Consider the following 25516-nt stretch of genomic DNA (forward strand, 5'->3'; position numbering starts at 1 on the left):
TTAGGTTCAGGATGGCCCTCTATCCCCCCGAGTTCTTGGGGACGAGGAATAGGCTTGAATAGAACCCGGAGCCCTGATGGGCCTGTGGTACTGTTTCTATGGCTCTGGCCTCCAGAAGGTGGGTCAGTTCTTGTAACATTAAGGCCTGCAGTTCGGAGGACTGTGGGACAGGGCACCACACGAAGCGCTGAGGCGGCGGACCTGCAAATTCTATTGATAGTCCAAATGAGATGGTGCGCCTTACCCCACGAGTCCGATGTCGACCGGGTCCATTGCTGGTGGAAGAGGAGCAGTCTTCCCCCTATGGGCCCCTCGGTCTTGGAGTCACTTGCCCCTCCTGGCGGGTTTGAAGCCTGCCCCCCGGGTCTCCTGGATTGCTGATTTCTGCCCCGATCCCGGGACTGTTGTCTGTCCTGTGATCTGTCGCCTCTCAGGTAATTGAAGGATTGCGAGAAGGACCCCCTGGGCCCTGAGCCAGACCGAAAGGGCTGTTGGACTGGATATGGAGAGTACCTCCGCTTGTGGCGGCGGTAAGATGATGGCAATATCTTCCTCTTGTCCTTGTCTTCGACTAGGGCTGCTCCAAAGAGATTTGGTGCCTTGTAGGGAGCTGCGGCCAGCTTCCATTTAGGTTTGAGGTCCGCTTTCCAGGGGCGTAGCCAGAACAGCTTCCTAGCCGCAACGGTGGAGGCTAGGGCCCTTGATGCAATCTTTGCCGAGTTTAGGGAGGCATCAGAAGCATATTCGGTGGCTGCTATAATCTTATTGATGTCTTGTTGCAGCCTGGTGTCCTCTGGAGGGAGTCTTTCTTGCATCTGGTGTAGCCAAATGAGGGCCGCTCTATTGAAAAAGGACGTGGCTGTGGATGTTCTGATCGCCCAGGCCACTGCCTGATGTGCTTTACGGAAGGCCCACTCCGTCCTCTTCTCCTCCGCCTTGAGCCCATCCAGTGCCTCTGTGGAGACTAGCGATGGGGAAGAGAGCGCTGCAACCGGCTGGTCCACAGTCGGGAGGAGTAGAAGATCCTCTAGTTCCGGGGCCGAGCAGTAGAGTTTCTTGTCCAGGCTACTTGGTGTAGTTTGAGAAGCCGGTTGCCCCCAGGCGTTTTGGATGACATCAGTAAACAGCTGAGGGCAGGGGATGCAGTCCTTTTCCTGTTTGGACGACTTGAAAAGGGCATCGTGGGGCCCCACTGTAGAAGGCAGGGCTGACTTCATCTCCCCTGGCACTCCCAGGTTAGTCGTGAGTCGCGCCTTGTGAAGGAGCAACCTAAAGAGTGCCGGTCGAAAAAGCCCGGTGAAAGCTGGCGTGTCCGGGTTCAGCCCCTCGTCTTCTGAGAACTCGACGTCCTCTGGGGCCTCGTCTGCTTGATCTGACTCCTCGGAGGATTCTCGGGCTGAGGGGGCGAAGGTCTTGTTCTGAACTTGTTGGTGTGGCCCCTGGGCCTGTGCCGGCTGAGGTGGTGGTACCGCCTGCTGCCAACTGGCGGCTAAGAAGGATGATAATGCCGTGGAAAACATGGCTTGGAAGTCCAAATGTGATGGTGGTGGTGGTCCCCCCTGCGCTCGGGACTGGGCTGTGTGACGGACCCGCTGGAGAGAAGGGTGCAGGTTCATTCCGTACAAGGGCGGGAGTTCCGTCCTGTTGGGACCCTCTCTCTGTCAGGACCAGGGTCGCCGGGGTCTGGGCTAAGTCCGTCCAGGTGGCCAGTGCTGAGTCTGACTCCCTAGACGTGGAGGGGGCAGTGCCTTCTGGTCTTGGCCCCCTGGTGGGCGACATAGCCAGCGCCTTTTGGGCCTTGGCGCACTGCCTCTCGAGCGCCTGATGGCGTCTTTGGGTGTCCCTGTCTTGGAAGGTCAGCCCCTTCCCAGATTTGGATTTGCGGCTGGAACTTTCAGACCGCTTCTGGGAACTCTTCTTGGATGATTTAGCCCCCTTGTGAGGTGGGCTCAATTCCAGCGCTGGGTCTGAAGAGAAGGGGGAGTCAGACATGGCAAGTTGCTGTAGGCAAGACCACCCCTTTCCCCTCGTGGCTTCTGGCGAGGGCGTGATCGCTCTGCTCCGTGAATCGAGTCAAGGCAGCTGAGAGCCCAAAGGTCTCACCAGCTAACCCTTATTGCAAAGGCACCACACTAGGATGGGGGCGCAGCTGAGCCTCTTGAAGCTGGCAGAGGAATTTGGTCCAAAATGGCGGCCCACGTGGTATTCAAGATGGCGGGCGCCACGTGGTGCGAGGCTCGGGTGCCTTTGCGAGCGACGGTCTTATGCTGGAGGCCCGAGGGTCCAGCCAGCTGCCGCGCTTTCTTGCCTCTCGAAAAGGGGCCTTTTCTGTAGCGTAGCGGCGTTTGGCAGGGCTAGCCGGGCGAACCGCGGCTGCACTCTGCCTTGCTCGGTGCGATCGGCGTGGATCCGAGCCGATCGCTCTCCTCTTCGCCCCGCGCAGCAGCTGTGTCTGCTCCGGGCGAGGCTTGACGCTCTCAGCGAATTTGAAAGTGGCGCCGGTAGGGAGAGTAAAAAGCGCTGCGTGGGCGGCTCGGCTTTCCGAGCTCAACGCCCAGCTGATCAGCGCTGCCGCAGCAAGCAGCAGCGAGAACGAAGACAAAGAACTAAAAGAAACCCCGGGGAAAGGAAATATTCAAAAATAAAGTAAAAACCTAAGCGTCCCTGAGGAGGGAAGTAGAAAAAGACCACAACTAAACAAGGGAACAAATAGCTTAAGACAGGAGCTCCCGAGGAACACTTCAGCGTTTGCCAACAACTGAGTGAAGACTGGGGTATCATGGGATTGGGGATATGGCTGGGCAGCGGGGAAAAGGGAAGTCCCTTGTTTTTTTTTTTTTTCTTAAAATAACACTCAGTTGTTTGCCAAAGGCTGAAGCATTAACCCATTCATGGATAGTGGGAGCAGCGCACAGGAAAATGCAACAGATTCTTGAATGTTGACTATGGGAAGAAGGCCACTGTGGCTGCCTGAATGTTTTTCTTCAAGAACATACAAAATACTTAGGAAGGCTGGATTCTGCTTTTCCGTAGAAGGGGGAAGAGGAATTGTTTGCAGGATTCAATCTGAACCAAAGCCACTATAAGACAGGTTCTTGGGGGACTACACTCACAACTTTAAAGGGAGTGTGTGGCTAAAATATCAGTGCAATTGTTCTCTAGATATAGCTTGAAGCCCTTAAAGGTGCTGAGAAAGCAAGCTTACAGAAGTGTGCTTTTGTTCAAAAGTGAAATGCAAGTGAAAAGACGTATCATGAAATTATACCCACAACAGTTATTTAAGCATTTATTTTTTTTACAAAATCTTCAAGGCATGAGGTCCTATTAAAAAAAGTGGCTATTACTTCATAAAGTGTAAGGAAACATAATTAAAATGTATACAGATTAACAAGGAAGCTTCATGGATTTACAAATTATGGTTATAGCCATAAACAAAAATTCACAAAACTTGCAAAGTATGAATGTATTATACAACATTGTTTCCTAAACTGTTAAATATTTACACTGAATACCAACACTTAAGATCTTATTGCTCAATGCTAATATTTTCAGGCTAATGCAATTAATTAGCATGATACTGAAATACAATATTCACATTTAAGCATACAATTTGTGTGTTTAATCAAGACAAGAAAATGGATGGCTAAATTTATTAGAGTGATAAATTTATTGAAAACTTTTCTGAGGTTTGGAATGAGACAGAATAAAGAATGCTTACAACATAATACATTGGCATGAGGGATGTTCCATTCATTTGGATTTTTGCAGAAGTGTGCAAGAATTACACTACTCTCATACTTATCTTTGTTCCCCAGTTTTGCACAATAGGTAAAACTAATGACCAATCTACTCATCACACATAACATGTGGAATGTTATACCCAGAAACATTCTCCTACATTAGCAATCTTTGTATATATGACGGAATAAATTAAGAGAAAGCATTAATATAGTAACCTACTTCTTGGCAAACTAGTTTTTGGGGGGCGGGAGAGAGCATTTATGCATATGATAAACCCTGTGACATTTTATAATGAATTCTAAATTTCTTATGAATCAGTGGTATAAAGTCAGGATTCACTGCTTGGGGTTCTCTACGTTCTTTGCTTTGTTTGAACAATTCCAGACACTTTCTCCACCCCTCCCCCACTAGAAGCCTACAAAATAAAAAAGAAAAGTGATTTCAAATATCGTAACGGCCATCTTGAGGGGCTCATGGAAGGAGTAATTCAAAGCTGGACTGCTGAGCTTTAGAAAAAAAGAATCAGCACAAAGCCATGGGAGAAAATAAGGAGCTGTATTTCCAAATTTTCTACAAGCTCCCCAAAATTCTGAATGCATTTTTCAAGTCAGAATGGCAGAAACCACTCTTAAAATTAATTTGCCTCCTCAAGAATTGGGCTCAGAAGTTATTTACTTTTAAGGCAACCACTGCTCTATTTTACAGGCTTTTACATATTTATATAATCTATACCCATGATCAACACAGAACACTGTCAGAACTTCACATACCAGACCATTTCAAATGACATCTCAAGAGCCACAGGAACAAGCAGCAGCTTTTCATCAGCTTTTCTTGCATCTTAGGGCAAAGTGAAAGGACCTGTTTCCCATATTCCACTGATGAATCCTGGGGCAGGAATGGGGAATTTACACTTCCTAAAAAAGCCCCCAATTAGTACTGTAAAGGCCTTTGAAGCTAGATTTGCCCAAAGCACAGAGTTTGGGAAATAGTAAAAGTGTCACAACACGTTAACCATTTATTACCAATCAACAACACTGAGCCACATTTGCTGCAGTAGACACATCTTATTTGGCACTTGCATACCTGAGAAAAGATGCAAGTATGGCCCCTTTAACAAACAAAGGCTGGGATTCTACAGAGTGTAAAAATTGGAAGTATTTTTTTTACTACAGAATTAATTCTACAAAGTAAAGAAAAGCTGAGCTGGAAGTCAGTCCCATTTATGCCTACGGAAGCTGCTTCCACCTAGAATGCTGGGAAGGATGGTCGTGGTGGAGACAGATAATTCCTACATCTGGATTAGGAGGTATTAAGTGTTGCATTTAGATACTGATAGGATCGGAAAAGCCATAATGTTTCTTGGCACAATGTTTAAAAGAATATTGACATAAAATCTCCAAGCAAACCTGGCTTGGAAGGTGCAAGGGGTTTTCAGAAAGTGCTGAAGACCTATCAAAGTAGACTTTGCTAGGATGAGGGCAAGGATGATCTGTGGGGTAACACTCAAATGAAGCTGCTCTTGCCTCAGTAACAACATAACTGGAGTATGTATACTATACAATATAACTCGGTAGCAACAACATAAGTAACACATGCTAGAGTAACCTTTTCAGCAAGGCAGGATTTTTAACACTATTTGTGAAAGAACAGGCTCAACTTCACCGTGCGTCATATTGTTTTAGGAAAGTGTGTTGCTCTTCAACTCTCTTACGAGTCTACAAGCCTTACGATCCAAGGTATGCAGCCAAAAAGATCTATGGATGAATTTTTTTTTCTTTAATTATTCTATAAGTCTTACAAGAGACATTTCCTCTGGAGCTTGGAGAAGAAAATAGCAATTCAAAGTGCCAGTTTGCAAACTGGCAACTGTGTTGAATTTATAACTTGCTAATTAAAGTTTTTGAGGCGATATTTCCATGGCTATTTTGTGATGCATGCACACAGCACCCAGGAGCAGAGGCTTTCCCATTTACCTAATCATGATGGGCAACTCTGTGCATGCATGATGTACAAAGTTCCAGGAAAGATGCATGTACTGTGATGTCCACAACAGTTGAATTAATGAGAAGGTGCTTATTTATACTGGAGCTCTGATGCACAGGTCTTGCTACCCGTCAGACTAAACTTGCTTGTTACAGGGTTTGCAAACGCAAACAACTGAAATCACAAATATTCTCAATTCTCTAACGTTTTAGCTACCTAATCGTTAAAAAGCACTGACTGAAAGAACTACAGTATCTAAACCGAGAACATGAGTCAAGCAGATGTACAGTATATCAGATGAATTTTGTGGTTCTTGATTTCTGGAACTCTATCCTAACTAATTTACTTCTATAATCTCTTAATTATAACCAAACAGCAGATGAGAAACTATTGGCACACAGCCTTAGAACAGGAGGATCTCAAAATACTGACCCTGAGAGCAGGTTTTAGTTTCCTGCTATTTCAGAAATACTTTCATGCAGATTTTGATGTAATACTTTACGTTTGTGAAACTGCAGGGCTGGATCCAATCTTACTAATGTTAAAAGGAACTGCAGCCCGACAGATTTGAAAGACATATGATATTAAGAGCAGAGACATGGAAATGATCTAAACATCAGATAGACAGACCACTGTTTCTCAACCTTGGCAACCTGAAAATGTATGGACTTCTACACATCTTCAAGTTGCCATGGTCAGAAACACTTATAACTAACATGAAAATGTAGGCCACCAAGCCATTTAAAAAAAAAAAAATCGCCTTCCATTATAGGGGTCCCAATAGTTTTCTGGCAGAATTGTTTAGAGGCCTGCTGTGCTTAAGCCATGGGCTTTGGGGTCTTTGGGTTACATATAAATTCAAGGAATTACATCTTTAATTTTTTTTTACCAGCAATTTCATGGAGCAAGAATTACAATGCATCTTTATGTTTGCTTAACAAACCGCACCTGAGTCCAACTTTCAGTAGCATCTACAAAGCCCTCATGGCTTCACCATGTGGCACATAAATGGCCAATACAATCTGAAAGGTACACACAACATCAATTGTAACAAATCTATGCAAAGCCATTGGCGTTATATCACAATTCGTAAACCTTGGCGTAATACCACACTTTATATTATACAATGAGGTAATATTTACATACCCAGCCCTTTCCCTTCCCCTCCCCCCCCCACCCCCCAGCAAAGAGAAAGGAAAATGAGCAACTTTGCAAATGAAAGACGATAGCACTGTTCGTTGTTAATCTCGGGCAAAGCAGATCATCAATACAGATACGTAGGATATTAATTACTGTATGCTAACCTTGATCATTCCTTTCAAGAATTCAAAGTGCCTGAAGATGCAATTTTTCCTCCCTTCATGGTGCCCTTCGGATGTGTCAGGACTACAACCTCAGAAGTCCCAGTCAGCACACCTGGAGAACACTGGTTACATAGATCCAGGGAGCGTGTTTGCAAAACTGAGTTTTGGAAATGAATAAGGCAGCATGTCAGAACAAGACTACAAGCAGCACTGATATAAGATTATCTCCATAGTGACCATGTTCATCAAGTATATTATGCCTTGGGAGTGCACAAACAAGCCTTAGCATCGCAACCTTTTTGAAAGTGCAAACAGTTTTTTTCTTTTAAAAAAAAGTAACCCAGCAATGAAGATACTCTACTGACAAACACTTTTTCAAAAACAATATCAGAGCAAAGTAGATAATCTTCTCTTCAATATCCCTTACAAGGCACTACAGGTAGGATGTGACAGGTAACATTGAAAAGTAATACTGCTCCTCAGTCAGGTCGAAAGATAGGGTATTTTGGTAAGAATTCTATGAGTATTACCTATAAAAAGGGAGAAACACAAAAGACACATTAAGCAATTCAGTTCTTCTGGGAATGTCAGGAAATGTTAGAAGCTGGGGTGCTTGGCCAGAGAGTTGAGAGTTGCTTTGTGCCACGTTGGGGCTCACCTCTCTGTCTGGTTTACCCAGATTGATATTTCAGAAAAGGATCTTTTTCCCTCCTACCAGCAATTACACCTGGGATCTTGGAAAATCAAGCCCTCTATAACCTTGGAACTTCTAACCACAACAAAATGTTCTCCCCAAACATCAAAAAGTCATTCAATACATGTTATGTTAGAAAAAAAGGGGCTTGGCTTCTCTTAACAGAGTTTGAGGAGATAGTTTTCAGTTGCACAAAGAGGTTGGCTTCTGGATACTTGTTTGGTTTCCATGTGTTTACTTTCCCCTAGGTGGCACCAACAAATCAGGTTTAAATCTTGGGATAGATACTTCCTTGTTGAGGTTAACAGCTCAGCTCCTTAATACTATTTAATGAGGAAGAACAAAGCCTATCTATCATCAAAGGAGCAAACCTCCCCCAAAAGGCAAGATTAAACTTGTTTGACAATCTGCTGAAGTTTTGTGCATGTCCACATTGGACTTGCTATTGATGGGAGTCCAGTGAGTAATATGTAGCTCAGGTTCAGTGGAACCAATTCCACTGGAGAAATTTTCTGACAGTGAGAACATTAATCAATGGAATAGCTTGCCTCCCAGAGCTGTGGGTGCTCCATCACTGGAGGTTTTCAAGAAAAGGTTTGTCAAGCAACGATTTGTCTGGGATGGACCAAGGATTCCTCCCTTGGGCAGGGGATTGGGCTAGAAGACCTCTGAGTCCCTTCCTGCCCTGTGATTCTATGTTCTAGTTCAATTCACAGTTACTTAGCATTTTTATATATATAGAAAGCAGCAAGTAATTTGATACAGAAGATATCTGAGCACATTTTCATAAAAGCAAAGTGAGGAAAATCTTGACTCATCCATTCAGAATCCCAAGAGTGCTATAGTACTTTTTCGACATGTTTTGATTACAAGTCACTATTGAAATCCACAAATCTAAAAACAAGTGATGGGTCCTCCAATATCCTTCAGGGCCAGGGTGATATTCACTTCTCTATATTCAAGAATACTTAGGGAACAGCAAACAAGCAAGAGGAGATTAAGTAAATTCAACCAAAAGACATTTATGCTTTAAAAATGGAAAACAGACTGTTGTGTTTATAAGCTTGAACTCTGCACAAGATGCCCTCTGAGACGAGGCTGTGATCTAGCCTATAAAGGTTCAAAGCAAGTACTATGGATAAGTACTTATTTTAACTAAAGTAAATAATGCTAGCTAGTTTAGGGATAGTTATTCTGAAAAAACATTTTGTATTTTAATAAACTAAGATAAGAAAGGACAATGAGCAACATAGTGAAGACAAATTCGAAAGAAAATCAGCTGGCATTTTTGACATTATTCAGAATGAGTACAGGTTTCCTTGTGCATATGTCTCACTCAAAAGTATATAGCCGTCATGTAAACAAAGAACTATGTGGCAGGCAGAAGGCCGCTTGTATAAAGGCACTTATACATAAATTTTATGTTGGAAACATTAATTTTGTCATATTGGTGGACATGTTAAAAAGCTACTTATTCAAAGGACTTTAAAGATTAACACAATTGAGACCAAAGCTCTTTCTTTTAGGACTGATGAACAGAAGTGGGAAAAAAGTCATGGAACTTTGTTTTTGTAATGATAACTGACATGAGATTATTGTATGCTCAAAGATGGAAAGTTTTGGCACTATCCACAACGAAGGAATGATTGGTGAAGATGATGAAACTTACTATGATGGCTTAAAGTGACTTATTTGATTGTTTAAAAAAAAGACAATATCTATTTTTATTGCTGAGTGGAAAGCCCTTATGGACTTTCTGTGTATAACAGAAAAAATGAATTTATTATGGTTTCTGTATTATAGAAAGAAGAGAGATACGACCATAAGCAAGAGGTAAATTTAAAATTTTAGCTATAACTGCTACAAAGAAGAAAGTTATTTCTTGATATCTTTTTCCTATTTTTGTACTACTTTTGTCCCCTTGTATTTTTAGCTTTCTCTTTGGTTTCTTTCTTTTTCTTAAATTAATTTACCATATTTTTCGGTGTATAAGACACACTTTATGCCCCCCCGCCCAAAAGTGGGTGGAAATGTCTGTGCACCTTATACAGCAAATGTTGCCGAAGCCCCGCCCACCCGTCGGCCCCCACCCTTTGGCCTCTGCCTCCCAGCAATTTTGCCTCCTTGTAGCAAACAGTCTGGTCAGCTTCAGCGCAGCCTGACTTAGCACGAGCAGCTGATTGGCAGTTGGATCTGCCTCCTGGAATACAACCTATCACCTGTTCCAGGCTGCGGGGATCGCCACCGCCCATCGCCGTCACTGTCCATCACTGCTGCCGCCTATCTCCGTCACCTGGTACAGGCAGAAAATGGGACAGGTGGAGGCGGAAAATGGGGTGCGCAGAGGCAGAAAATCAGGCACATGGAGACAGTGATAGACGGCAGTGGCGATGGGCAACGACAGTGCCGATGGCGATCCCCCCCAGCCTGAAACAGCTGATAGGTGGTATTCCAGGAGGCAGATCCAACCAACAATCAGCTGCTCGTGCTAGATCAGGCTGTGCTGAAGCTAACAGGGTGTTGGTCCTACTGACATGGTCCTTGCTGGGAGGCAGAGACAGAGGCAGTTTTTTTGTTTCTTGTTTTCCTCCCCAAAAGCTAGATGCATCTTATAGTCCGAAAAATATGATAATTAGTTTTTAATCTTCCCTTCTTAAAATATTTAATAAAAATTATATATTTAAAAAAGGGGAAGGGGAGCGGGAGAAGATAGATATCTTTTCTTACTGTACTTAAACTGCTACAACTTGAGTACTGTAAGTGGAAGCAAATGAGTAGAATGCAACTAAAACCTGGAAAGATAATACTAGCTTGGCTAGCAGCTAGTTTTGATTTTATAAGTTGGTGTATCTGTTGATTCCATTTTCAGATGAATGACTGCACTATCCTAGGCATATCCTAATACATAAATACATACATATATGATCACATACATATTCCTAGAAAGTAGAATTATGTCTCCAGTCACTAAAGACAGGAATGAATTAATCAGAAGGTGAAAGTGATACCTTGAAACTGATACAGGTAGTCCTCGATTTGCGACAATTAAGCTCCAAATTTTTGTTGCTATGTGAGAAAATTTGTTAAGTGAATTTTGCCCCATTTAATGATCTTTCTTGCCACAGTTAAGTGAATAACTGCAGTTGTTAAATTTCTAACACAGCTGTTAAGTGAATCTGACTGAACCCTTTGACTCTGCTTGTCAGGAGGTCACAAAAGATAATCACATGAGCCCAGAATACTGCAACGGTCATAAAGTCAATTTCCAAGCGTCTTAATTTTGATCACCTGACCATGGGGATGCTGCAACGGTCATAAGTCATTTTTTTTCAGTGCAGTTGTAACTTCAGTCACTAAATGAACTGTTGTAAATTGAGGACTACCTATACTGATAACTTCAACAATACTTACATATTCCATCATATTGCTAGTTTCGCATTTCCGTTTACTCAACTTCCAATGCAAGCCAAGCTTAAAGAAGAAAAAGATACCACATTATCTTAACAAACAACTCTTTATACTGACAAGCAAGACTCTGTGTCCCTTTGACTTATTTATTAAAGTTCTCCTATATATGCTGCCCAGCACAAGATTATTTCTGGGTTAGCTGTAAATCAGCCTCTAAATCAGTCTGCCCTTGAGATATGGAGTGTGGAGTGCAATTCCTATCAAGCAAAGCATAATGGAATTCTAATGCTGCATATCTGAAAGACATTAATTAGCAAAAAAACCTAAAAAAAACCCACCCATTGTCTATGTATAGATTTTTCTCAGTACTTCAACAACATTAGAATCTTCAGTCAGTCAGCTAGGACAATTCACCTCCCTAACAGAGATAGATATGAGCAAGCAACTGGTTTCAATCCCTTAAGAAGATTAAGACATCTGGCAAATAAATGAATTGAAACAGCAGAAACTTTTTCTATTTCTTTTAGTTAACCAGATGACCATTCACATACACCCACAGATTGGAGTTCCGGGATTATGAATTACTAATCAAAAGAGGTGTGATTTTCCAGTCCATACAGAATATTCTTTGATTGATTAAATGAAATATATTATTTCCTACCATAAATAAGGCAACTGTTCCTTGTATTACCTTATGATATAATCTGTTATTTTCCCATTCTAACAACTTCTGAATAGATCTTCTTGTCTAGGAAAAAAAAATTACATTAGTTTTTTAGCATTGTCACTGACCAGAATTATACACAATTTTATAAAAGGGTTTAGAGAGTTCAGGTAAAAATACATTAAGTATTTAGCATCAGCTAGGGAAAAAATAAAATGGAGGAAACTAAAGTGTATTATAAATACAATTATTTAACTATGAAATATAAAAACTTAAAATTCAGTCGTAAGTTTGTAAAACTGAATACATTGTTGAGATGGTCATTTATATCTTCCCTCTGTTGTCGTTTATATTAGAGTTCCCCAACCTTTCTGGCTTTGTGGACTGGGGGAGGAGGGGGAGAACGGATGGTTACGCACGAGTGGCAGAAAGCGTGCGTGCCCACCGCTCATGCAAATGGGGAGGCCCATGCACATGCACAAGCTCACTCACCCCCTCTGCAGCCCTGTTCCGAATGGCTGAAGGCCTGCTAGTGGGCTGCAGCCCTGGGAACCCTGGTCTATATTTTTTGCTTTTATGATATTTATTAATATGGATTTTTAAGATTTGTTGTTTTTTATCTGATTGTTGTTTGCCGCCCAGAGCTGCATTCAGTGGAATGAGCAGCTATAAAGATAGTCCTTGAATTATGACCTCAATTGAGCCCAAAATTTCTGTTGCTAAGCGAGACGTTTGCTAAGTGAATTTGGCCCCATTTTGCAACCTTTCTTGCCATAGTTATGTCAACTGTTGTTTGCCCGCTTCAAGGTGCTGGTTCTCACCTATAAGGCCCTACATGACTTAGGTCTGGGATATTTGCAGGACCTTCTCCTGCCTGCCTCCCACCACCCTGTCCGTTCACATAGGGCTGCTCTCCTCCGGGTTCTGCCGGCGAGCCAATGTCGTCTGGTGGCGCCCAGGGGTAGGGCGTTCTCTGTGGGTGCTCCCACCCTCTGGAATGAGTTGCCTACTGAGCTCCGGACGGCTCCTGATCTCCACTTCTTCCGTTGGGACCTGAAGATTTGGCTGTTCAAGCAAATAGGTTGACTCTGATTCTGGGTTTTATTATTTGTTAATTTGGTTTAAAATGGGATTTTGTTGTACATGTTTTTAACTTGTGTTCGCCGCCCTGAGTCCTCCTGGAGAAGGGCGGCATATAAATACATGAAATAAATAAATAATAAATAAATAAATAAATAAGTTTGGTTTCCCTATTGACTGTATTTGTTGGAAGGTTTCAAAAAGTGATGATATGACTCCAGAACACTACAAGCTTTCCAATTTTGATCATGTGAGCACAGGGATACTGCAATGGTTGTAAGTCTGAAAAATGGTCATAGGTCACTTTGTTTTCAGTGCCTTTGTAACTTCAGTCACTAAATGAACTGTTGTTACAGCTTGGCAACTGGCTCATGATGGTTGCAGTGTGCCAGAGTCGTGTAATCACCTTTTGCGACTTTCTGAGAAGGATGAATATCTTGATCTCTATGACCCCTTCCCCATGGACACATCCGCCCCCCCCTCCGAAAAACCATCTTTGCCTGGGCAACTAATAAGCCACTTAGAAGAGAGTGAAAAGCTGCACGGGCTGGTTTGCACACTTACCCTTTTATTAAGACAGACGGCGGGCCAGAGGCTGCATCCAAGCGTGCAGCAGCAGCATAAACAGCCACAAAGGAGCCATTTTACAGTGATGGGCAGATTCTTCCTTAAACATGCATTCACATGACTGATACTGGTCTTGAATTCTTCAGGGGCAACCTGCAAAAAAAAAAAAGGACCAGTGGTGACTCCGCATCGGGAACTAAAACCTGTTCTATATCTAAATATACACATATATCTCATGATTTGTTGTCTATGGAGATTCTCAGTCATTCAAGTCCATGGTTGCCCCAAAGGTGCTTTTTCAAGCAGCACCTGGACTTTCTGTTTTTTCTTTGAAGACGTCTCGCTTCTCATCTGAAGAAGCTTCTTGGATGAGAAGCGAAACGTCTTCAAAGAAAAACAAAAAAGTCCAGTTGCCTCTTGAAAAAGCATCTTTGGGACAACCATGACCTGGATGACTGGGAATCACCGCAGACATCAAATCATGAGCTATATGGGATATCTCTTTGGGATATCTCATGAGTTATTTTTTTTAATTAAGAGTACGATTTGTATTAATTTTAATCAGTCTAATTTTTTTAAGCTTTGTCTGCCTACAGCAATGGCCTAAATGTTTTGTTAATATTGAATCTAATCTTTGGTGAACAAAAAGTGAACAATATTAGGGATGCATCTACATATGTTGACAGCCTGTAACTGAAATAGAATCTCCATAAAGCCCCCCACCCACCCAGTACGAGGAGAGCTCTAAGAAATCCATCTGCCCGAAGAGATCAGCAGGCCTGCATTCTAAAGAGGAGTTGCTTTTTGCCAACCAGCCATAAAAGGGGCGGAGGGCGGACGGAAGGGTCATAATGTTTTACAACAGCAGGCAAGAGAGGAAGTGATCGCCCGAAAGCCAGCAGGCCTGCTCTGCTTTCTTTGACCATGGTGATCACAGCCCTATCCATCACACCTTCTGCTGAATCATAATACCAAAGGGAGGTTTTATGACTTGCACTTCCCTGCATTGCTCACTAAAGTCTGTATTGTTTCAAGATCAGAGCAGGAAGCTGGACTTTTCCCCTTAAGGATGACTAAACAGCACCAGGTGACAAAACTATGGAAGTCCCATTTAACACCATATTGAAAGCTTAACATTTTTATCAATAAGAAACCCCCCCAACAAAAGTTGAGTTGTGTGAACAGGCAACTCTAAACTAGGTGGTCAGGGCTGAAAGCTTACCGTACTATTAAAATAATTAAATGAACAGAAAAGGGTTAGGGAAATTTGGAATGTGAGAATTCCCTAAAACTGAAGGTTGAAATGAGGTAATAACTAGGAATTTTTCTCTTGTTTTCAGTATTCTATTTTTCAAAGTCTGTGATATGCTTCAATTGAAAAAAAGCCACATGTTACTTTCCAAGAAAGAGTATGTCTTAAATTTCTGTTCGCATCTTAGACTTATTACCACCACCTACATTAATAGAAAAACAATAACCAGCATTCTGAAATGCAGAGACCAAAGCATGGTTATACTGTAATTTGGGCTTCCACTTGAGAACAATTGACTTCATTTAGTTGGATTCTCATTTGAGAGAAGGAAACACTTTCAGATACGAAGATCTTAAACTACTTATCCCAGAGCTGACTCTGAATTAGACCTAGAGCTGGAGTCTGACAATCAGTTGAGTTCTTACCTGAAATGGGTTCTTTAAACAATGCTATAATATGTTCAGTCTAGCTGCCACCATTGAACTATTTTTAATGTTGCATCAAAATGTCTGGCCGGGAAGAGCGGTTGCCAAGCAGAACAGATGCTACTAAGAGAATACACAAATGCACAAACTTTGCTATCTCTGACCTAGTTTTTACAAGATTAAAAATAGAAAGAAACCTCACGTCTATGCCACGTTCCAATTTCTGGGTAGCTTTTGCTAGTGGTGTTTTCTGAGTAATGAAGATGTCTTAGAGACTACAGGTAGTCCTCAACTTACAACAGTTTGTTTAGTGACCGTTCAAAGTTACAACAGCACTGAAAAAAGTGACTTACGACGGTTTCTCATACTTATAATCATTGCAGCAACCCCATAGTCATGTGATCAAAATTCAGACACTTGACAACCAGCTCATATTTATGACGTTTGCAGTGTCCCAGGGTCATGTAGTCACCTTTTGCTACATTTTGACAAACAAAGTCAATGGGGAAGCCAGATTCATTTAACAACCTTGTTACCAATTTAACAACTGCAGTGAGTCACTTAACAACTGTGGCAAGAAAGGTTGTAAAATGGGGCAAATTCACTTAACCAATGTCTCACATAGCAACAGAAAGTTTGGGCTTAATTGTGGTCGTAAGTCGAGGACTGCTTGTATAATATGGGGAATCTGTATATAGTCTTTGGGGATGATGTCACTGCCCACAAATAGCACAGAGCAGGTCAATCAATGCTTCACTCGGCATAAGTTAGCACACCCATCAAATACATTCCAGCCAACATTTCTAAAATACTCTTTCAAGATAAATTCAATCAATCTGGCAGAGTACCTCCCATCTTGGTTGCCACATCAAATGAACACAACCTAGCCATCTCTATTAGAGATGCTGTCACAGATAATAGCTACGAGTCTACACTGACAAGAGAGTGATCTGATAGCCAAATGGAGACTAAAGAGTGTGTGTGTGAATGACACAGAGAGAGAGACAGGGAGAGAGAGAGAGAGAGAGAGGGAGATACTGAAGTAAGCAAGGAGAATGCACATCCTACACTACCCAACCATTTAATATTTGTAAGAAAACTTTAACTATATAAAGCATTCTAAACCCTGATAAGAGTAGACAACTTCCCTTCTTGCACATGTTCTACTCATGGGAAAACTCTCAAATTGAAGAAAGGAAAACTCATAAGTTTGGGGGGGGGAAGGGAAACAGATCCTGAGTCTAACAGAATGAAGGGCAGATCTACATAAAGGCTGCTCTTGAATATATTTTTTTGAATCCACAGAAATCAGTGGCCATATCTTAGATTACACCTGTTTGTGGTCACTATGGATTATTTTAAGAGCATTCCTTGATAAATGCAACAAGGTGAGAAGGAAGTCAGGTTTAGGATCAAGGCAATTCCAACTTTCAGGTTTAGGATCAAGGCAATTCCAACTTACCTTCCCTGTCAGAACAGAGGGAAATTCTGTGTCAAACCTGTTGCTCAAGCCAAACCTTGAAAAAACAAAGAACAAAAAGTATTTCCACCGAACCTATAAAATGTTTACAACTTTTGTTATACCTATTCTGCATTCAAGATTATAATTTGCTATGGCTTTGTACCGCATTCAAATAATTTTTTATATAGTAAGGAAAACAAGAAACATGTACGTCTCTTGTTATTAGCAAGTTGTTTTAAAAATTACCAAGATAAATATAAATGGGTGTTTCTCCTTCCTAATGCCTGTCTATATAAATTCCATCAAATTAATCAGGTCTCGACAGATCTTTGTAGGAATTCAAATAAAGTTTGTAAATTATGACATAAACTGTTCATCAAGAACATTTTAATACACACTTCATCTTCTGACTTTTCTTCCACAAGTTAGTAAGAATGATGAAGGTTGTAGTGTTTTAACAGGGGAAACAAGAATCCTTTCAGGATAGGATCCCAAAGCAGTATAATCTTGACTTTGCAAGCTTTGAGCTAAGGTTAAAGAACCATATAGATGACACCTATTATATACCCACAGATTCATTTTTCACTTAGAGAAAAGACTGAAAGACCTGTAGATATTTTGAGGTATACACATTACACAAAACGTAATCTCCAGAGCTTAATACTTTGCAAGGAATATAAAATAATATACAAACCTAAAGTCACAATACAAATGTATCTTGGCTTCACAATGAAAAGAGACTAAGCAATACAGTAATTTGCAGCACTGTCTATTAACCCTGGGAGGACCTCAGAAGTAGGATGATGAGTGTTATGTACAGTAGCATTATAAAATACAAAACATAGGAGGACATGCTTTATTGATTCAATCTCCTGAAGCTGCAAAGACAAAGTCATATACAAATACGAGCTACAAATATTCTCCTTTATTGGTACAAAGTCATATACAATACAGATTTTTTTCTAAAGTTCCCAATCAGAAGCAAAGAGGTCAAAGTATTGCCCCTTGCCAGCATGAAGGACCTTCTATAATTGGAAACTGATAAATAACCCGTTAGCTTCAGAAAACAATGTGTTCCACTAATATTAGAAAAACCTGGAACCGATGACATAGTTAATAAGTAGTTCATGCACTTTATTCCTTATTATGGACTCTGGCATTATGCATCCCTAAAACTAGCTATAATAGGTAGTCCTCAACTTATGGCCCCAATTGAGCCCAACATTCTGTTGCTAAATAAGACAGTTGTTTTGCCCTATTTTAAACCTTTTTTGCCACAGTTGTTAAGTGAATCACTGCAGTTGTTAAGTGAATCATGTGGTCATAAAGTGAATCTGACTGCCCCCATTGATTTTGTTTGTCAGAAGCTGGTTGGGAAGGTTACAAATGTTGATCACATGGCCCTTAGGACAATGCAACTATCATAAACGCATGCAAGTTGTGCCAAGTGCCTGAATTTTGGTCACGTAACTGTGGATGTGCTGTGATGGTTGTAAGTGTGAAAAACGATAAGTCACTTTTTTAGTGCTATTGTAACTCTGAACAATCACTAAATGAATGGTTGTACATTGAGGACTATCTGTATAGAGAAATCCTTATTTCAGTACCTAGCTTCTAAAAAATATCTCCCAAACAGCCGATAAGAATTTTTCAGAATAATGGCAGCCTAATCTAAACATGGTAAAATTCAACCTCAAGCAACAACATTGAAAAAGAAGCTCCTAACTGAGTACATCTTTCAAGTTAAACATATTTTAATTTTCTCCAAAATAAATTATTATATTAGCCTTGGTCTTGTTTGGTGCATAGCATTAAATTCTCAAAGTTTTCTTTGGAGCTTCAGCAGAAACAAAGAAGCCAATTTAAAATGTTTCCAACTTTCTACACCATTCTTTCTTTCAATTCAATGGTGTAGAAACTGGAAAAGAAGCGGGAATATTTTTTTAAATGTTGGTATCATTTTAGCCTTGCTATGCTGCTCTGCCATATCAGAGCCTCCTATAGGAATGCTTAACTTTTGTCAGACTTGCCAAGATTATGACAAACATTGCATTACATTACATTGTAATTATATTATTGACAGCATGCACATTAAACTAATAGCCATCCTTTTTGTAGTATTTTCAAACAAATTTGGTACATACAACATAAATTTATTGTTGCTTCTTTAAACTATGTTAATATTTAGTGACAATTGAAGAAAATATCACGAAAAGTGAATGACTGAAAAGTGTATGTTTTAGCACTGAAGCATCACAATAGAAAGATCTATTTAAGTAGCTTCCTTTCCATTTTACTCAATAAATGCAAGTTAAAGGAATGGAAATTTTTACATAATCAATTCAGTAGGGAAATGGTCTATTTATGTACCATCGTCTCTGGAGACAGCCTTGAAAACCAGCTTCAATGTCAAGTTTCCTTGACAAGTAAAACCCATTAATTCCAAATGAGTGGGCTACCCACCATCTAAATACACTTAAAAGGATGAAAATGTAGTCTTGGAAACACATCCTATAAATAAGCCTATGAAAATGTTTGACCACCCTATAATGTCTATTTAGGAAGTCCATTAAACAAGGCATTTAGATACAGTACTTACTGTCCAATATTCTCATAGCTTATTGTGTGTAATGTGTGTTCTATAAACAAAATTGAAGTGCTGCTTCAGCAATTAATAACTTACTATAATTTATTGTCGATACAATAGTAATTTATTTGGCAATGAAATTGTTACTGTTTTCTCATTCCAAAATCCACATTTTTAAAAGAAAAACTAGTAGTTGATTGTAAAATCTTAAATGACATGAGGCCTATTTTCACTCAGTCTACCATCCCAATGACACAAACTAACATTTATAGCAATAGCAGTAGCACTTGGACGTATATACCACTTCATAGTGCTTTACAGCCCTCTCTAACAGTTTTACAGAGTCAGCATGTTGCTCCAACAATCTGGCTCCTCATTTTACCAACTTCATTTTACCGACCAAAACTGAATCAACCTTGAGCTGGTCAGGATTGAACTCCTGGCAGATGGCAGAGGTTTTTTTTTTTTGTTTTTTTTTTTTAATTTGATTTATATGCCGCCCTTCTCCGGAGACTCAGGGCGGCTTACAATGCTGCATTCTAACCACTGCGCCACCTAAAATTCTAAAATATATAATAAATGGAAATCATCACTGACTCAACTTCCAAAAAAAGATCTCATTACATCTGGGGGTCTCTTCATTGAAGGTAAAATCCACACAAAACACATGCAATCCAAGGCCACAGAGAATGCCTGCTGGAGGGCCCACCAATTGGGAGGTATGACTGACCCTATCCCAAAACAGGCATTCTCCATTGGGGTTACCCACATCTAGAAAAGCTCCAAGAAGCAGAGGCAGCCCCCTTCTCCTGACCATTGGGACCACTGGAAATAAGTATGTATACACTCTGCTATTGGGTATTATTGTAGTTTATTGTTCATTGCACCAGGTGTGATTGTTATTTTTATACCCTGCGTGTGTTACCTTAATTGAAGCAGGTAATAAGTTCATAAGTTAATAAATAAATAAACAATAAGAGCTAATGGGTAACCATGTTAGACTTAATAAAGATGAGCTGAAAGAAGAGCTTTGAAAGAAAAAATAATCACGTACTTTATACCTGGAGAAACAGGCAATGTCAAAAAGTATAGCCAGAATTTGAAAACAAGGGTTAACTGATTCAGTGCTGATTGGAAATGACTATCATTCTCCATCTGGATCATATACAACTAGAAGGTACCAACCAACTAAACAAACAAACAAGTAGAAGATACCAGGGTTTCAAGCAAAAGAAAAATTCAAATTCTATTTCAACATAATTTTTGGAAAGGTACAGCTAAAAAAAATGAGAATCAGTTTGCTCTAGTGGTTAAGCTCCCAGGCTAGAAACCAGGAGACCATGAGTTCTAGTCCCATCTTAGGCATGAAAGCCAATTGGGTGACATTGGGCCAGTCTCTCTCTCTCAGACCAACTCATCTCACAGAGTTGTTGTGGAGAAAATAGGAGGAAGGAGTATTAAATATGCTTGCACTTTGAGATATGTGCTTTGAGTTGTTTATAATAATAATAAAGGCAGGATATAAATGAAGCATTTGTACAGTTATGCAGCCACCTTGATACCAACTTTTCGTATCCCATCAAAGAAACCCTCTCAATTTACTTCTAAAAAAACTTTACAAATCCTGCATTTTAATCCAATGCCTTAGCAGCACACATTGAACAATTTACTTTACCCAACTTGCATTATCCTGATGCAATGGACTAAAATCCCCATCACCTTCAGCCATCATGTTTATAAAACATACTGGCTAAGAATCAATACATCTGGAGGCCATAACAGGAATTTAAAAGAGGGGAGAGAGTGCTCTCAAAAAATTATATTTGAGATTCTTACCATAAGAGAGATAAGCATAAACTTCAAAATCATCTATGAATTAAAAGACACTCTGCCTAGTTAACTCATGCCAGAGCTAACAATATGTAAAATTCCAATGAGACTTACAGTACAGATTGAAACCATGTGGGGTTGTCTTTCTCCTCATTCTATTTTGCTTAACAACAGAACTGAACAAAAGTTGTACACAGTATTATTTTTAACAGAGCCTTTCCTTTAGAAAACTGGTCTCTCCTATCTAGCTGCACAATTCATTGTTTATCTACATTATTTCCTGCTAAAGATGAAATTATATTGTTAATTGTATGCTAGTGTCTATTACACTACTAGAATCTGCTCAAATGATGCTAAGGATTACATTAGCTTTAACCAAATTCACTTGGTGAATTATTTGAAAAGGAGACTATGAAGTTATTAGAAATGTAGATGAGCCCCAAAACGATAAAGGTATGCTCTCTGGTTTAATTTATACCCTTCCAGAAGGAGGGTCATGAAAGAGAAAGCTTTCTTCAATATACCTTGGCATACAGATTTTTTTATATACCTTGGCATACAGATTTTTTTAGTTGAGTAGTTTAATTAATAAGCAATTTAAATATGGTTCAAATCTATATCACATTGTCCTTTTTATTATTAGCTTATCACAAAGTTGTTTTATGCAATATGAAGAGATAAATAAAGTTACATGCTTTGTAATTAGGTTTTTCATTACTCATGTCTCAAGCCGTGATCCAGAACTGGGTTGCGGGGAGATGAATCTACAGACTCCAAACAGTATGGATTGGTGACACCTAGAAATACTGGCAAAGATTTCACAGCAGTATAAATGCAGTGTTTCAATCAAGTGGGGGACACAGAGTGGTCTATTCAGAGGGCTCAAGAACTAACAGTATAGTTAGTATAATATGGAGAAAACACTGACAAAAATGAGGAAGTTACAGATAAAATGTAGAATATATTGTACCCCACAGAAAGGGAGGTAAGAAATGGAAATCATACATTCAAAGTCAAAGAATTCTGGGTAAGTTTTTTTTAAAGTACACAGAAAGTTCACTCTATATATAAATAGTTCTTTTTTAAAAAAGAGGGGTCAATGACCAGTGAAGAACTATCAGATCAAGATACTACTTGCTTTCATCTCTTAATGTAAATGCAATTTAAGAATAAAAATTAAAATACTTAATGAAGATATACAAAGCAAATAGATCTTAGTAAGAGAAAGCAAATGTCCTCTTAAAAAGAATGGGTTCAACAACAGAGCATTATAAAAAAGAAATATCATGTGAGCACAATTCAAAACATCCCATTTGATACATATAATAAGAATAAGTAATTCCAATTACTGTATTCCCAATTATTTCCAAGACAATAATCTTTGAACGGATAATGAAATAAATATCAAATGACAAATAATGATGCCTAGGGAGTTTAAAATTTAAATAAAGCCGTTAACATTTAACAAAATAACAAATAACAAAAGGACAGTTCTCTTACATTATTAAGTTATTTGCTTTACTGAAAGCAGGGCAAGATGTAAAAATAGACATTGTAACAAAGAATTGCATTTAACACACATTCTATGATTACACTTGAAAAGCAAATGGGTTCCCTCTCATAATTAAAAGCGAACAAACAATCAGAGAGCTACCAATGTTTTTCAAATGGCCACTTTAGGATCACTTTCTATCATATCCCAGATTCACCGTTTGGATAGCATTCACAACTTTTGAATTGTAACTCTGCTAAGTATCACCCAAGCCTTTGCAATGTCACACCCTCCTTTATTAATTCGTTTATTTGTACTGCGCCTTTATTTTTTTTGCAAATAATTCAAGGCAGCAAACACATCCAACATATCTTCCTGCTCCTGTGTTGCTCCAGCTCCTTTTATAGATATCCTCATCTGGTTCTGTTTTTATTTTTGTTCAATACAGACAATATTAAAATGTGCCCTCCTTGTCTGCAGTGCAGCATCAACCTCAAGCCCAAATGTTTGAGGCAAGGGGGGGGGGCACAACCCTGCAAATACTGGAGAAGAGTTTGGGGCTGCCTGACTGTTGGCCCCATGGGCCCCCCAGGGCTTTCCAGAGGGAAGCAATGACAGTGTCTCTCCCCATCCTATCACAGACACCCCAAAGGGCGAAAGTGCCCTAAGTGAGAGAAGGGGCTACCCTAAGGAAGGCTCTGGGGTCCTTTCAGCACAAGGTCTCTGCTGGGCTTCTTCCCATAGGTGCTCCAGAAAGCAAGTACAGGTAGTCCTTGACTTACGACCACAATTGAGCCCAAAATTTCTGTTGCTAATTGAGACATTTGTCAAAAGAATTGTGCCCCATTTTACCTGTCTTGTCACAGTTGTTAAGTGAATCACTGCACTTGTTAAGTTAGTCACACGGTTGTTAAGTGAATCTAGCTTCCTCATTGCTTGTCAGGTCACAAAAAGGGACTACATGACCCGCTTCATTGGAACCATCCTAAATATGAATCAGTTGCCAAGCGTCTAAATTTTGATCGTGTGATCATGAGGATGCTGCCACAGTGGTGTGAAAAAAGGTCGTAAGTCCCTTTTTTAGTGCTGTTGTAACTTCGGTCACTAAACGAACTATTGTGAGTCGAGGGCCACCTGTAGTTGTATTGCATGTATTGCATGTTACGGTTAAAGGTGACTTTAATTTTATTATTATTTTTAGGATGGCTTTCTACATGCTTTTATATTGGCTGGGTTTTTTTTTTTTTAAATGCTTCTCTTGCTCTTCTTTGTATATTTTAATATTCTGAAATTGTCAGAAATGTATGAGACAGGCGGCTGTATCCATTTGAGGAATGAATAAATAAATAAAATACAAATTAATAAATAAAAATACAAATTAAAATAAATAAAAAGCTGCTCATTGCCTGTCAGGCTGACTCCCTCCCCGAGGGTCCCTGGAAGATCCAAGGAACAGCCGCTGCTCAGTGAAAGACGGGCGCTCTGTACACGCTCAGGAACCCTGGGACTTCCGCACCTCATCTCACCCCTAAAAAAAGGGGGGGGGTCGCGGATTCCTCCACACTTCTGCCCCTCCTCTGAGGGTCCCGGCGCTCTGCACATGCCCAAGGGACCCTCCCCCTTCCACCCAACGGCCCCCCCCCTGCGCTCTCTGCACGCGCTCAGAGGCACGCCTCCCTCCCCCCGCCTGCAGGCCCCGCGGCCCCGCCCAGCCCGCCCGCACCCTTCGCCCCCTCCGCGGGTCCTTACACGGTGATCTGCCCGGCGCCCCTCACAGCCACGGGTTCGGGCGCGTCCCGGGGCCGCGGCAGCTCCTGACTCCTCACCACAGTCCGGGAGGCCTCCGTCAGCTCCTCTTGGTCCGCCGCCGCCGCCTCCGCCTCCTCCTCCTCCTCCTCTTCCTCCTCCAGTTCGTAGATGGTGTCGAAGTCCGCCATGTTGGGGAGCAGGACGCTCATCGCCCCCACCCCCCCCACCTCGCGCCGCGCGCGGTATTGCGCAAGCGCGGCGGCGCGCTCGTGCGCGAGCCCAACGGATGAACGAGCGCGCGCGTGGGGGGGGGCAGAGGGAGGGAGAGGGCGCTCTCCCTTGGCGCGCAGGCGCTGTGGCCTCTCTCCCCCCCTCCCTTTGTTGTAATACATAAATATTAGTATAATATAATATTATGCATCTCAATGCATGCTATTATTTCAATGCAGTCCTATTTATGGGATGTACGTGATTTTAAATTGTGACGGTTCTATGATTTATTGACCATTCAAAGTTATGACAGCAGCACTGAAAAAAGTGACTTATGACCATTTTTCACACTTTATTTATTTATTTATTTATTTATTTATTTATTTATATTTATTAAATTTATATACTGCCCTATTCCTGAGGGACTCAGGGCGGTGAACAGTGAACGATAAAAATACGTGTAATACAAACGTTAAAAAAAACCAATTAAAATATACTAAACACTCTGGTCCTAGATAATTCAAGACATCCCAGTTTAAAATAAAATCAAAAGCAATATAAAGGGAAAGTTAGGCCAGGCCGGCCTGCTGAAACAGGAATGTTTTGAGGGTCTTTGCAACTTTGCAGCGTCACATGATTTACATTCGGATGCTCGAGAGGTGGTTCATATTTATGACGGTTCCAGTGTCCCGTGGGTCATGTGATCCCCTTTTGCAACCTTCTGACTAGCAAACTCAATGGGGGAAGCCAGATTCACTTAACAACCGTGTTACAAATTTAACAACTGCAGTGATTCACTTAGCAAATGTGGCAAGAAAAGTCATAAAATGAGGCAAAACTCACTTAGCAAATTTCTCAGCGGCATAAATTCTGGGCTCAATTGTGGTAAGTCGAGGTCTATCTGTATTATGAATCTTGATACATGCTATTATTTCAATGCAGTCCTATTTATGAAATATATATGATTCTAAATTGTGAAGGTTCTGTGTATTTTAGAAATCATAACATTTTAGGGTGCCATTGTGAGTATATGGAAGACAATCATGGTTTGTAAGCCATGCCAAA

The 25516-nt window shown here is 40.8% G+C and overlaps 1 protein-coding gene across 1 annotated transcript; it reads right to left on the reverse strand.

Moving 5' to 3' along the window:
* Nucleotides 1-3273: 3273 nt before the first annotated feature.
* Nucleotides 3274-24566, reverse strand: LOC117675993 (cysteine-rich hydrophobic domain-containing protein 2). The gene is made up of 6 exons (XM_034435098.2): nucleotides 24242-24566; nucleotides 16584-16638; nucleotides 13442-13597; nucleotides 11825-11881; nucleotides 11137-11196; nucleotides 3274-7561 (listed from the first exon to the last, which is right to left on the reverse strand). The coding sequence occupies exons 1-6, from the start codon at nucleotides 24448-24450 to the stop codon at nucleotides 7511-7513; spliced, it is 588 nt and encodes a 195-aa protein (XP_034290989.2). The 5' UTR covers nucleotides 24451-24566; the 3' UTR covers nucleotides 3274-7510.
* Nucleotides 24567-25516: the final 950 nt, after the last annotated feature.

Source organism: Pantherophis guttatus, chromosome 12 (genome assembly GCF_059756535.1).
Source record: "Pantherophis guttatus breed Tessera chromosome 12, ASM5975653v1, whole genome shotgun sequence".
NCBI lineage: Eukaryota > Metazoa > Chordata > Lepidosauria > Squamata > Colubridae > Pantherophis > Pantherophis guttatus.

Coding starts and splice junctions, on each gene's coding strand:
- LOC117675993 (XM_034435098.2), bottom strand. CDS start 24,450: ATGAGCGTCCTGCTCCCCAACATGGCGGACTTCGACACCATCTACGAA. Junction 11,882..13,441: donor CCGTCTGTCTTAATAAAAGG/GTAAGTGTGCAA, acceptor TTTTTTTCCTAG/ACAAGAAGATCTATTCAGAA. Junction 11,197..11,824: donor ATAACAGATTATATCATAAG/GTAATACAAGGA, acceptor TTCTTCTTTAAG/CTTGGCTTGCATTGGAAGTT.